This window comes from Bufo bufo, chromosome 3 (assembly GCF_905171765.1).
Source record: "Bufo bufo chromosome 3, aBufBuf1.1, whole genome shotgun sequence".
NCBI lineage: Eukaryota > Metazoa > Chordata > Amphibia > Anura > Bufonidae > Bufo > Bufo bufo.
Window position 1 is genome coordinate 224,204,856 of NC_053391.1, and position 14,201 is coordinate 224,219,056.

Sequence of the window (14,201 nt, forward strand, 5' to 3'; positions counted from 1 at the left end):
CTGAAGCGAGGCATTAACGTTCTGAACCTTAGCACAACCTGCATGACCAGGCACCTGCATGCAAAGCATGAACTGCAGTGGAGTAAACACCTTAAAAACAAGGAAGTCACTCGGGCTCCCCCTGCTACCTCTTCTGCTGCTGCCGCCTCGGCCTCTTCCTCCGCCTCTGGAGGAACGTTGGCACCTGCCGCCCAGCAAACATGGGATGTACCACCTACACCACCACCTGCGTCACCAAGCATCTCACCCATGTCACACAGCAGCGTTCAGCTCTCCATCTCACAAACATTTGAGAGAAAGCGTAAATTCCCACCTAGCCACCCTCGATCCCTGGCCCTGAATGCCAGCATTTCTAAACTACTGGCCTATGAAATGCTGTCATTTAGGCTGGTGGACACAGTCAGCTTCAAACAGCTCATGTCGTTTGCTGTCCCACAGTATGTTGTTCCCAGCCGCCACTACTTCTCCAAGAGAGCCGGGCCTTCCCTGCACAACCAAGTGTCCGATAAAATCAAGTGTGCACTGCGCAACGCCATCTGTGGCAAGGTCCACCTAACCACAGATACGTGGACCAGTAAGCACGGCCAGGGACGCTATATCTCCCTAACTGCACACTAGGTAAATGTAGTGGCGGCTGGGCCCCAGGCGGAGAGCTGTTTGGCGCACGTCCTTCCGCCGCCAAGGATAGCAGGGCAACATTCTTTGCCTCCTGTCTCCTCCTACTCAGCTTCCTCCTCCTCCTCCTCTTCCACCTGCTCATCCAGTCAGCCACACACCTTCACCACCAACTTCAGCACAGCCCGGGGTAAACGTCAGCAGGCCGTTCTGAAACTCATATGTTTGGGGGACAGGCCCCACACCGCACAGGAGTTGTGGCGGGGTATAGAACAACAGACCGACAAGTGGTTGCTGCCGGTGAGCCTCAAGCCCGGCCTGGTGGTGTGCGATAATGGGCGAAATCTCGTTGCAGCTCTGGGACTAGCCGGTTTGACGCACATCCCTTGCCTGGCGCATGTGCTGAATTTGGTGGTGCAGAAGTTCATTTGCAACTACCCCGACATGTCAGAGCTGCTGCATAAAGTGCGGGCCGTCTGTTCGCGCTTCCGGCGTTCACACCCTGCCGCTGCTCGCCTGTCTGCGCTACAGCGCAACTTCGGCCTTCCCGGTCACCGCCTCATATGCGACGTGCCCACTAGGTGGAACTCCACCTTGCACATGCTGGACAGACTGTGCGAGCAACAGCAGGCCATAGTGGAGTTTCAGCTGCAGCACGCACGGGTCAGTCGCACTGCGGAACAGCACCACTTCACCACCAATGACTGAGCCTCCATGCGAGACCTGTGTGCCCTGTTGCGCTGTTTCGAGTACTCCACCAACATGGCCAGTGGCGATGACGCCGTTATCAGCGTTACAATACCACTTCTATGTCTCCTTGAGAAAACACTTAGGGCGATGATGGAAGAGGAGGTGGCCCAGGAGGAAGAGGGGTCATTTTTAGCACTTTCAGGCCAGTCTCTTCGAAGTGACTCAGAGGGAGGTTTTTTGCAACAGCAGAGGCCAGGTACAAATGTGGCCAGACAGGGCCCACTACTGGAGGACGAGGAGGAGGTGGAGCAGGATGAGGATGAAGCATGTTCACAGCGGGGTGGCAATCAAAGCACCTCGGGCCCATCACTGGTGCGTGGCTGGGGGGAAACACAGGACGATGACGATACGCCTCCCACAGAGGACAGCTTGTCCTTACCTCTGGGCAGCCTGGCACACATGAGCGACTACATGCTGCAGTGCCTGCGCAACGACAGCAGAGTTGCCCACATTTTAACGTGTGCGGACTACTGGGTTGCCACCCTGCTGGATCCCCGGTACAAAGACAATGTGCCCACCTTACTTCCTACACTGGAGCGTGATGGGAAGATGCGCGAGTACAAGCGCACGTTGGTAGACGCGCTACTGAGAGCATTCCCAAATGTCACAGGGGAACCAGTGGAAGCCCAAGGCGAAGGCAGAGGAGGAGCAAGAGGTCGCCAACGCAGCTGTGTCACGGCCAGCTCCTCTGAGGGCAGGGTTAGCATGGCAGAGATGTGGAAAAGTTTTGTCACCACGCCACAGCTAACTGCACCACCACCTGATACGGAACGTGTTAGCAGGAGGCAACATTTCACTAACATGGTGGAACAGTACCTGTGCACACCCCTCCACGTACTGACTGATGGTTCGGCCCCATTCAACTTCTGGGTCTCCAAATTGTCCACGTGGCCAGAGCTAGCCTTTTATGCCTTGGAGGTGCTGGCCTACCCGGCGGCCAGCGTTTTGTCTGAACGTGTATTCAGCACGGCAGGGGGCGTCATTACAGACAAACGCAGCCGCCTGTCTACAGCCAATGTGGACAAGCTGACGTTCATAAAAATAAACCAGGCATGGATCCCACAGGACCTGTCCATCCCTTGTGCAGATTAGACATTAACTACCTCCCCTTAACCATATATTATTGTACTCCAGGGCACTTCCTCATTCAATCCTATTTTTATTTTCATTTTACCATTATATTGCGGGGCAACCCAAAGTTGAATGAACCTCTCCTTTGTCTGGGTGCCGGGGCCTAAATATGTGACAGTGGCCTGTTCCAGTGGTGGGTGACGTGAAGCCTGATTCTCTGCTATAACATGAAGACTGATTCTGTGCTGACATAAGGCCAGATTCTCTGTTACGGGACCTCTCTCCTCTGTCTGGGTGCCAGGGCCTAAATGTGTGACAGTGGCCTCTTCCAGTGGTGGGTGACGTGAAGCCTGATTCTCTGCTATGACATGAAGACTGATTCTCTGCTGACATGAAGCTAGATTCTCTGCTATGGCATGAAGAGACTGATTCTCTGCTGACGTGAAGCCAGATTCTCTGCTATGGGACCTCTGTCCAATTGATATTGGTTAATTTTTATTTTAATTCATTTCCCTATCCACATTTTGTTTGCATGGGATTTACCTACATGTTGCTGCCTTTTGCAGCCCTCTATCTCTTTCCTGGGCTGTTTTACAGTCTTTTTAGTGCCGAAAAGTTTGGGTCCCCATTGACTTCAATGGGGTTCGGGTTCGGGTCGGGTTCGGATCCCGAACTTCTCGAACCCGAACATCCAGGTGTTCGCTCAACTCTACACATAACTCTTCAGAGCATCTCTGGGACTAACAAACTATGGGCAGAACCTGAAAGAAAACTGCAGGTCTCCCGCTCCAAGGACAGGAAACCACACTGAGGTGGGAGAGAAGGCTCCACCTTTTTATTCTGCAGGTTTCCTGTGCCTGGGGGCAGATCCTCTCTCTGGGGTGCTGTCGCGGGGGAAGTTAAAAAAGTGTCCTTTAGACCTACGGCCAAGGGGTTTGTCTCATAAGAATGTCCCTCAAGGAGAATGACTGTGGTAAGCAGAGACATGGAGAGGAGGACCTTAAGCTCCGTAACAAGAGAAGAGAGAAGCCGTCTGATACCTATGGAAGGATGCCTGAACTGGCAGACCTAACCGGAAACTAAAGAAAAAGTACCAAGGCCAAGGGAACAGGTAGCAGCAACATACATGTCTGAAAACATAAAAGGTGTCCTTAACTTTTAAATCATTACTTTACCGGATCTTAGCATATACTTACAATTTCTGACACTTCTCCTTGTGCCCAACTTTTTTTTTTAAAGGTCACCTGTCAGCGGCAAAAGCCATCCCGAACAACCAGCAGTACCTTCAAGTAGCCGGCATTGAGTTTCCAATGATGATTTTCTTACTGCATTCAGATGAGGCAGAAGTATGAAAAACGTTCTTTTATCCTCCATCCGCGCTGTTTTCCAGTCAGGCTTGAAGTTAAGGGGGCAGCGGCCTCCTTGCTTCAAGTCAAGGTAACCTCCCCTCCCCCCCCCCCTCTTCCCTGCCCCTTCGCTGTGACTGACGGCGCTTATGCGCACGCTTATGCCCAACAGCTGGCTGGCTTTGCCGAACAGCCGGCTGTCAGTCACAGGAGAAGAGGCAGGGAAGGGGGCGCAGTTACCTTGACTTGAAGCAAGGAGGTTGCTGCCCCCTTGACTTCAAGCCTGACTGGAAAATAGCGCGGACGGAGGATAAAAGAACGTTTTTCATACTTCTGCCTCATCTGAATGCAGCAAGAAAATCATCATTAGAAATTCTCTGCCGGCTATTTGAAGTTACTGCTGGCGGTTTGGGATGTCTTTTGCCAGGTTCTAACAGGTTCCCTTTAAAACTATGGGGGAGATATATCCCCCTACACCCTGTATTTGCACATTGATCTTAATAAATCAGGGCTTTTGTCCTTTATCTGAAACTCCTCAATGATTTAGAAAAAGAAAACATGCTCTTTAAAATGAGAGAACCTGCTCCCTTTTTCTGCTGCAAGTGGCATGAAACTGATGACAGGTTCCTTTTATAGTAGGGGATATGGTATCAATATAGTGGCTACTTTGTTAAAGTAAAAACTCTTTGTACCGTGTTACCCATTAAATAAAAAAAATTATATTCCCCAATTGTTGATACCTTGGCTAACTGAAAAGATAACACAACTCCAAATTTTCTAGAATACTCAGACCTCTTCCTCAGGCATCAATTACAACCGTATCTGAAGTATGTACATATTTTATACACTAAATTACATGGGAATAATGGGGTAGATTAGACAAGTTATGTAAAGCAGGCCAGTATGAGTGGAGGAGCAAACAGTTGTAGCAGTAAATTATTTTAGCAATTATAGATGAGTGGGGCAGTTTTATCTTCCTCTAGATAACCAGTCAATGAATGTGATGAGCCAAAGAGGTCTGAGGGACAGATTCCCTAAGAGATGTAGAATGACATAAATCTATAGGACACATTCATTCTTGATCTGAGTGTGTCAAAGCTGGTCATGTGCTTGTATTCCGACTCTCCTGTCCTTAGATTTCAAATTCCTTTTTAATATCAAGACTTTCAGGTCTATGATGTGTTCATGGCTGCAAAAGTCTTTTGGTATAGATGGGAGTTCATTTTTGTTCTAAGCTTTTGACCAGTTTCGCTGACATAGAGGCCCCAGTTGTACATTTGGTACATACAACCATATAGACCACATTTGGTGTGGCACAGGTGAAGTTACCTGAGATCTTGTAGTTCTGATCTGTTTTGGGATCTTTTGTTAGTGGCTACACTGTTATTCCACATGGTGGTTATCTACCCCAAGTTGCATTCTTTGTGAAGTGGATAAGCTTGTGACATGGTGTACCATGGTGATTATTTTTAGGTTTTCTGAGGATATTCAGCATCCAGTATAGTGCATTTTTATTTTTTATTTTAAGTCTGCAACACTTTTTTTTGTAGAAACCTTGCAGAAAACTATACAAGATGGCCATGTCTCATTTTTCTCCACTATTCTGGCTGTGGGGATTTGTCAAGAAAGTGACGCATTCTGTACTGTGAAATGACGCCAGAAAGTTGTCATAACTGTGTGGACAGATATGTATTATTGGTTTTTGACGTCTGCTTTTTTTTTTTTTTTTTTTTTCCAGTGATGAAGAATTAGAAGATTCAAAAGCACTTTTATACCTACCCATTGCACCAGAAGTAGAGGATCCAGAGGAAAATCCCTATGGGCCACCTCCAGACGCCGGTCAAATGTCACTCACAGAGGATGGGGCGGGAACAGAGAAGAAACGGCAGGCCTCTTCAGATGGTGTACAGCCCCCAAAGAAGAAACCAAAGACCACAATGGTTGAGTTACAAGGAGTTCCCAGTGATGGTAAGTGCGTGATTCTCTTCTGCCAAAAACATACAGTTGTGTGATTTCCCAGATATTGATAGTGATTGCTCAAACAAGTAATGTCAAATACATGGTTAATATGTTTTATCTTCAGCATGTCTTGTTATGGATTTGGTTTTGATTTGATAAAAAAAATAACTAATTAGTCTTCCTTGATTTTTGTGACTTGGTCAGTTTGGTGTAGTTTAGTCGTATTTAGTGGGAAAGTGGGGCTTTGGACAAATCTGCTTCTATCATTCGTCATAGCTGCTTTCTGCAAAACTGGTAATAGATTGTTGTTTTTTATTCCAGTGCCAGGTCTAGAATAGTAATATTAACAAGACACGGTTAAAAATTGGTGATCAGTCATTCTTTATTAAATATGAAATTGAACAATTGTCTGCACAACCCAGATAAGGCGGCTTCCACATCACTGTTAATGATCTGCATTGTTCCACTCCAAGCAGAGAGACCTAAATAATGGAAGTTTCAGATCCCTCGCTTAATTTAATGTGACGGCACCAGAAGGATCCCATTGAGAAGTTGCCATAGTAACTGGACTGCTCCCGTGATCATTGTAGTGGGAGAGCCGTTCAACCGCTAGGAGCAATATGCTCCCTGTAAATGACTAAGATGTAGTAGTTACAGTTGACCATGGCATCAGAGGGGTTAAAAGTCTGTGATGAGGGTAGTCTCCAACCATGAACCCTGTTATTGGTTGTCTGGTTCTATGGTGGTCGATCAGGTTCTGTGCAGATGCTATCTTTAAAGACTTGACATCCACTGTACATGTACAGTAGATGTGGGAAAGAGGTTAAAGGGGTTTTCTCTGATTTTTTTATTTTTTTTATTTTTTTTACTGATGACCTATCCTCTGGATAAGTCATCAGTATGTGATTGTCTGGGGTCCCAGGTGTCAGACCCCCACCAATCAGCTGTTTGAGAAGACACTGGGGCTCGCACTAGCGCCATGGCCTCTGCTTTTCGCACGCCGAGTGACTCATTCATGTATCAGGCTACATCTACACAACGACATTTGTCGCGTGACAGATGGGGCACAACTACACTGCAACATTTTGTTGCACCAATGTCGCGCGACAATTTTTATAATGGCAGTCTATGGTGTCGCACTGCAACATGCTGCGACTGCGACGCAACAGTCGCAGAAAAATCCATCTCAAATTGATTTTCTGCGACTGTTGCGTCGCAGTCGCAGCATGTTGCATGTTGCAGTGCGACACCATAGACTGCCATTATAAAAATTGTCGCGCGACATTAGTGCAACAAAATGTCGCACGACAAATACGTTGTCGTGTAGACGTAGCCTCAAGTGGCCTAGGAGCAGCTCTGCCCCATTCAAGTCAATGGGGCTGAGCGCGATACCAAGCACAGCCACTATAACAATGTACGGCGCTGTGCCTGGTGAGCGGCAAGAAGGCCACAGAGCTGCCAGTTCCTTCTCAAAACAGCTGATTGGCGGGGGTCCCGGGTGTGGTCCCGATCAGATATGATAACCTATCCAGAGGACAGGTCATTGGTAAAAATAAAATCTCGGAAAACCCTTTTAAATCTCTAATTCTACTTTCATTAATCTCCATTTCATTAACCTTCTGATGCCCATTACTTAGAACTGGCATTTGCAGCATCTGCAATTGCTCTTTATGAGGCTTTGCATACAATAAGATCTTCTTGCAGTAGGCATCCCGCTGACTTTAAAAGGTTCCATACATCACAGAGCTCACATTGTATGTTAAAACTAGAGGCAGGGTGGATGATTTCTTACTGTACACTATTTAAACACCAGGGGACAAATGGTTAATTAAGAATGTGGCAAGAATGGTTTTACACGCAGCATTTTTTGAAAGAATGTCACTATTTTTTTTACGTAGTTTTTTTTTATTAAACTGAAGCCAGGAGTGAATCAGCAGGAATAAGAAATATAAGTCATTCCTGTATATTTCCAATTCCACCTGAATCCACTTGTGGCTTTGGCTCATAAAATGCACCAAAAACAAAAGTTTTTGTCCAAAAAACAATGTGCGTAAGGTTATAATATTTCCTTTGTTGTGCATGTCATCTGAGACGTTGGCATGCTGTTCATATTCTTGTGTTTTAAAAAAAATAAAAATATAAAACCTTGTTAATTCTTGAAATTTTGACATATTTGTCCTGGGCAATTGATACTTAGAGTGCATTCCCCAAAGCCAAGGTATGTACACCCAGCGTCTCGGGGAGTATGTGCTCTGAGACATCAGTCAATCTAGATTAGGCCAGGGCCATCTTGATGTCTCTCTCTCCTGAACATCTCCACTTCCTTGACTCGAGAAAGGTAATTAGCTTATGACGCAAGTGGACTTTGAAGTTTTGTCTTTGTTTTGTTTTTTTGTAACAAATTGTTGCTTCTGCTTTTCACCTTTGAAAACCACAGGTTTGGAGCAGTCATTTGGTGAGCAAAAAAGCATCTGACAGATTCTCCTTAAAAGGGTTATGCAAATTCTGAAAGATGCCCGCCAATGCCAAGGCACCTCATATACATTATACTTACCTGCTCCCCAACACCCGCGTTGCTCCAGATCCCTGCAACGGCGCTGCATCATATTGCTGTCGCATGGATCAAAACATCCGGCGTCAGGGGGTGCAGCCAATAGCAGGTCGCGCTGGTGACCAGCCTCAAGGGGGCTCATCATTGTTGCGGCCTGCTATTGGCTGCTCCACCCTGCTGCCAGATGTTTTGATCTGCGTGATGTGGGGGATGCAGCGGTAGCCTGCAGGGATCCGGAGCGACGTGGGTGTCGCGGAGCAGATCGGGAGCCTGGGCATTGGAGGGGATCTTTTAGACTTAAGATAACCCCTTTTAAATTCTAAGGTTTTTTATAAATTTTTAAAAGCTTGTTAATTACAATCTCTTACAAAAATGTGTTGAAACTTATCTGACAGAGGTTCACCCGCTGTTGGGAGCTAAAGGGGACAGTAAATCCAAGAAGAAGCAATCTGGACGACCAAAAGGAGCTAAAGGTAAAGAGAGAGACTCTCCGTTTAAATCGAACGCCTTCAAGGGTGACAGGGGCATGCCTCTGGATTCAGCAATGAAAGGCAAAGCTCAGAGTGAGCTGCCACAAGTGCTGACAGGTAAGCATTGTACAAGTAGGTGCAGAACCTCACCTCTGCTTCCTGTGCCTCTGGCTTCGTGCAGCCTCCGTCTCCTCGCTCGTCTTAAACCTTTCATACCAGGTGGGAACTATCTGCAACATCACAAGACAGGGTGGACTAATTATGGAAGGATATCTTTGCTGGGATGTTCATAAGGGAAAGCAAGAAGCTTGAATATTGTGTAGATTCATATTTCCACACATCTCCCATGTCAGCCAGCAGCGCACACTATTTATAGCCGGTACTTTTCATACTGTTCCCCTGTTAATGATTGGTTTAAGACTCAAGTATTATCTTTGTCTTCTTGAAGGCAATAAATCAGTCCCATTTGTAGAAAGCAACTGAAATTGCCCCTCTGTATACTGATTGGCATGCGGTTTATATAGAATGAATTTGTTAAATTGTTAGTACAGCAAATCTAGAAAGCTTGGTAAAGTGTCTCTGATAAAAAGTGCCTGTAATGGCCCTAGTCGAGGTAGCATGGGGCTTTACAAGAAAACTGGATATGAAGCCTTTCCTATTAGGTGCTTAGTGCTGTTCAGACTGCATTTGCTGACTTCCAATGCTGGATAGTGGACCTATAACATAGTGCTACAAGCATACTTTATATTCATTGACGGAAGCTCCGAGAAAATGAAGATTGATCCCATATATAAATGAGCTGGCAAGTTCCCAGTAGACGGTCCTGAGCAAGGCAACCTTGCCCCCCTACTCCACCTTGATGCTGATTGAAAGCTCCCTCGTTCCCCGATGTCTCACAGCCCTGCAGTGAATCCCAGGATCCTGAATGTCCAGTACTGTCAATGAGGCTGATGATGACAGAAGGGAAATCACTGCATGTGCACAGTCCTTGGATCTCACCACTCGTCTGCAGAATTTCTCTACAGGGCTGCGTGGTTTTTAAACTGGGAGGGGACTTTCAGCTAATATCAAATGGAAGGAGTGGGGTGAGAAGCCCCTGAGCATTGTCAGCTTATAGCCGCAGGATACACAATGCCAGTTTGCAGCCACATAAGTATTTTTAGAGTGGCTGGAATAGACACTATAAAACCCTACATTGGATACAGTGTCAGTATAAAGTCTATATAATTACTGGTATTACTGACAAGACAAAACGTTAACTCCCTTGCTGTCTAACGGGGAGAAAGGCTGATGTAATACTTCTGGTGATTTGAAATACTGAGGGATTAAAAGTTTTTTCCAAAATTTAAATATCTGACCCAATCAAGTGAGTTGGACTGAGCTTGCAGTACATTTCCTGGGCACAACACAGTGTATGGAGCTGTTCTAGTTCCAGCGCTCCATGGTATCTTTAATCAGATGATCAGTGGGGATGCCTGGAGTTGGAATCGACCAATCTGATAAATAGTGATGACCTATCCTAGGGATAGGTCATCACTATTTATGTCCTGTAAAACCTGTCCAGGGTACTGAATGATTCAGTGATCGGGGGACGAACGTCCAAACAATCTAAATGTTCATTCACAACATTTACATGCAGCAATCATCGCTGCTGTATGGTGATGAATGATCATTTTAGGATCATTCATCGCCATACAGATTCATTATTTCACAGCAGCACATCTCAGGGCCATATGCTGCCAGCAAGATTTTTTTTTTTTGTGCCATGTAAACAATTGAATCACCTTACAAAAGAATGTTAACTCAGCTGATTACCGGCCCATAAGAAGATTCGTTCCCAATAATTGACCCCATCATCTACCCATGTAAATGGGCTCTTAGACTGGGCTTCCCCTTAAAATAAAATTCATCATATCCGTTTGGTTTGACCTGAGGATGAATGGTTTGGACATAAGAGGATCCTTGAATTGCTGGATTACGTTTACCAATAGAACCAGTTACCAAGTAGATGTCTTGCTAGACATGTGTCCACAGTGATATCTAGATGCTTCTGTGCTTTGCAGCTTCATCCCCCCCTGCTCATGCCTTTGTTATTTTATAGTGATGCTCCACCTTTTCATTTACATTGGCGATTGAGTTGTCAAGTGTAAAGTCCAGAATCTTTGTAAAAACAAACTATTCATACGCTTGAAGGGATTTTCGGTTGACAATATTGCTAGCCTGTTCTTAGGATAGATCATCAATATCAGATTGATGTGGGTCTGACGGCCCCTTCAGATATCTGATTGCAACTTGGGTAAAGAAAGTTGGAACACTACCAGTCTGATATTTATGGACTATCTTAAAGAGGACCTTTCACCGATTATTACACTATGAACTAACTATACAGACATGTAGAGCGGCGCCCGGGGATCTCACTGCACTTACTATTATCCCTGGGCGCCGCTCCATTCTCCTGCTATGCCCTCCGGTATCTCTGTTCCCCAAGTTATGGTAGGCGGAGTCTACCCTTGTTCTTCTGTAGCGCTGGCCAATCGCATTGCAGAGCTCACAGCCTGGGAGAAAATAACCTCCCAGGCTGTGAGCTCTGCGCTGCGATTGGCCAGCGCTAGAGCAGAACAAGGGCAGACTCCGCCTACCATAACTTAGTGACTGGAATCTCCGCCTACTATAACTTAGTGAGCGAAGATACCGGAGGGCATAACAGGAGAACGGAGCGGCGCCCAGGGATAATAGTAAGTGCAGTGAGATCCCCGGGTGCCGCTCTACATGTCTGTATAGTTAGTTCATAGTGTAATAATCGGTGAAAGGTCCTCTTTAAGGGTAGGCCATCACAATTGTCAACCCGAAAACCCCTTTAAATTCAAATTGACGCTGAAGATATATTAGGAGAAAGATTATACATTTGATGACTTCAGAGCCAGTGTTAAAAAAAAAAAAAAAATTGGAGCCTCACCTTCAGGCCTAGTTCACACTTCAGTGATTTGGTCATTGATTTCCATCATTGATTGTGTGCCAAAACCAGAACTGGAGCCTACACAAAGAAGGCCTAATGGAAAGATTTGCACTTGTTAAGGTTTTGGCTCATAATCATTGATGAAAATCACTGACTACATGTGAACTAGCCCTCAGTTATCACGTTCTACTTCTGTGTTGTCTTTTTTTCAGGTGGAGGCGCCATCTCTGAGCTGTTGTGAGAAGACTTCTGGGTTTGGACCCTTCTGCAACTTGCCATTGTGGAGAATTCTGCAGACTCTTAAAATTGATATCGTCCTATCCAGTAACATCATGGGATATTTTTTTATCTGGACATATCATGGGTTTCTTCTGCAATTTTCTTGCTTTATGTTGAATAGCAGACATACTTGTGAACCTTGCAGCAGTTTTGTGGAATTGCCTGTACATATATTTTGTTTTTTAATGCGCCGGTTCAGTCCCGCTGAGATTTAAAACTTTAAAATTCTCAGTTGCTTCCAGTTTACTCCTTAGCAACAGACTACAAGCTATAAGCATTCATAGTAATATGAAAGTGTTTGTAGTCTGTTGCCATGGAGACTGCATGCATCTAATCTCGGTGAGCCTGAATTTATACTAGATGGTACCGGCCCCTTTCTATTTTTCTACGGCAGTCTTTTTACTGGAGAAAGCCTCTTGTGAGGATTGAGAATACATGACCTTAACAATTTCAATACAAGCTATTCTTTACTAGTAATCTGAAAGGAAGCTATTCTGTCATCTGACTTTTTATTTTTTTATTTTTTTTTGTGTTTTTCGTCTTTTTTCCTCTGTAAATACATTTTGATCCCATGGATTTCTGTTTTACCATAGCTGCTGGAGGAATAAAATTCTTCTTTTGAATACATTTTTGCTATGTTGATTTGAGTTCATCTTCAGTTTTGTGATTACAGAATGATGCGTGATGTATTCATTTCAACCAGTATTTATTTAAATCCTATTACATTGAAAATCTGAAACGTCCATTACTTTCTCTCGAAGCAGATCTTTAACCTTAATGCCTTTTAAAGGGCATCTGTCAGCAGATTTTTACCTATGAAACTGGCTGACCTGTTACATGTGCACTTGGCGGCTGAAGGCATCTGTGTTGGTCCAGAGTACATATGTGCCCGCAGTGCTGTGAAAAATGATTTTATTATATGTAAAGGAGCCTCTAGGAGCAACGGGGGCGTTGCCCTTACTCCATAGGCTCTGCTCTCTCTGCATCTGACGTGATTAACAGGGCAGGCAGTAAAAACCTCATCAAAGTAGAGAGGGCACAGCAGTTGTAAAGTGAGATGAGGCTCTAGGAATAATGACAACACCCCCATTGCAAGTTGTATTTTTTTTTTTTATGTCAGCATTTACTTTACCATGTCTTGTATTGGAACTTTGGAAAATATTTGTGTGGTGAAATTTTTAAAAAAAAATGCAACCATTGTTTTTGGGGTTTTGTTATTATTGTGTTCACGATGCATAAAAAAAAATGACATTCTGTGGGTTAGTACGATTATGGCGATACTGCTACAGCATAATAATTTGGATATTTTCAGATGCTTTCATACATATCATTCTCTTCCAGACATGTGCTGTTCATATACAGTAGAAGTATGAACTTTAAAGATGGTGCCTGCTCAGAAGCTGAGCTGGTGTCATAGCCACCAGATGCATGCTGCTTACACAGCAAACACCCCGAGGCAATGTCTGTGATGGGCGATAACGCAGATCCTGGACATTTTAACCCCTCAGATATCGTGATCATGGCATCTTTCACTGGGAATGCTGTGCTCCCAGGGTCCGAATGGCTCTCCCACGCTGAGAATGAGGGAACCGCTTGCTGTGGCAGCCTCGAGCCCACTGAAGGATCCGAGGCCTGCCATGGAGATATTCCTATAGAGCCCTAGCCTGTGATAGATAAAAAGTTATGAAGGTCAGAATATGGCAATGTAAAGAAAAAAATCCATGTTTTTTTTTCAGTATTAAAACACAAAAAAAACTGTATAAATATGGTATCGTTGTAATCGTTCTGACCCAGAGAATGAAGGGAACACCCTAAAAACAAAACCCAGAAAATTGTGGTGGAATTGCGTTTTTTTTTTCCAATTCCACCCCATTTGGAATTTTCTTCCAGATTTCCACTACATTGTATGCAGTATTAAATACCATTAGAAAGTACAACTTGGCCTTAAAAAAAAAATAAGCCCCTATACAGCTATATGTTCAAATAAGAACGTTAGCCTCTGTGAAGGCAGAAAGTGAAAACGCAAAAAAATTGTAGGGTCCTGAAGGGGATTACCGGTAGTTAGTTTTTTGTTTTATTTTTCTATGTACACTTAGGAAGTATTTGAATCATTATTTTTTTATTTTTTTTTTAATGTTTTCTTTTTTTTTAACTGTAACTTTTAGTCCTCTTAAGGGACTTAAACATGCTATCCTCTGATTTCT

General features: G+C 44.6%; 1 protein-coding gene across 2 annotated transcripts in view; it reads left to right on the forward strand.

Annotated features, from left to right (window-relative positions):
* Window positions 1-12,628, forward strand: part of RBBP5 (RB binding protein 5, histone lysine methyltransferase complex subunit) — a 72,262-nt gene extending 59,634 nt beyond the window's left edge. The window contains exons 12-14 of one of the 2 annotated variants that reach the window (XM_040423986.1): window positions 5,521-5,750; window positions 8,688-8,765; window positions 11,931-12,628. In XM_040423986.1, the coding sequence (XP_040279920.1) occupies window positions 5,521-5,750; window positions 8,688-8,765; window positions 11,931-11,959 (337 nt within the window). In that variant the 3' untranslated portion in view covers window positions 11,960-12,628. Of the gene's footprint in view, window positions 1-5,520; window positions 5,751-8,687; window positions 8,880-11,930 lie in introns of both variants that reach the window. The other variant, XM_040423985.1, reaches the window with a different exon arrangement.
* The last annotated feature ends 1,573 nt before the right edge of the window (window positions 12,629-14,201 follow it).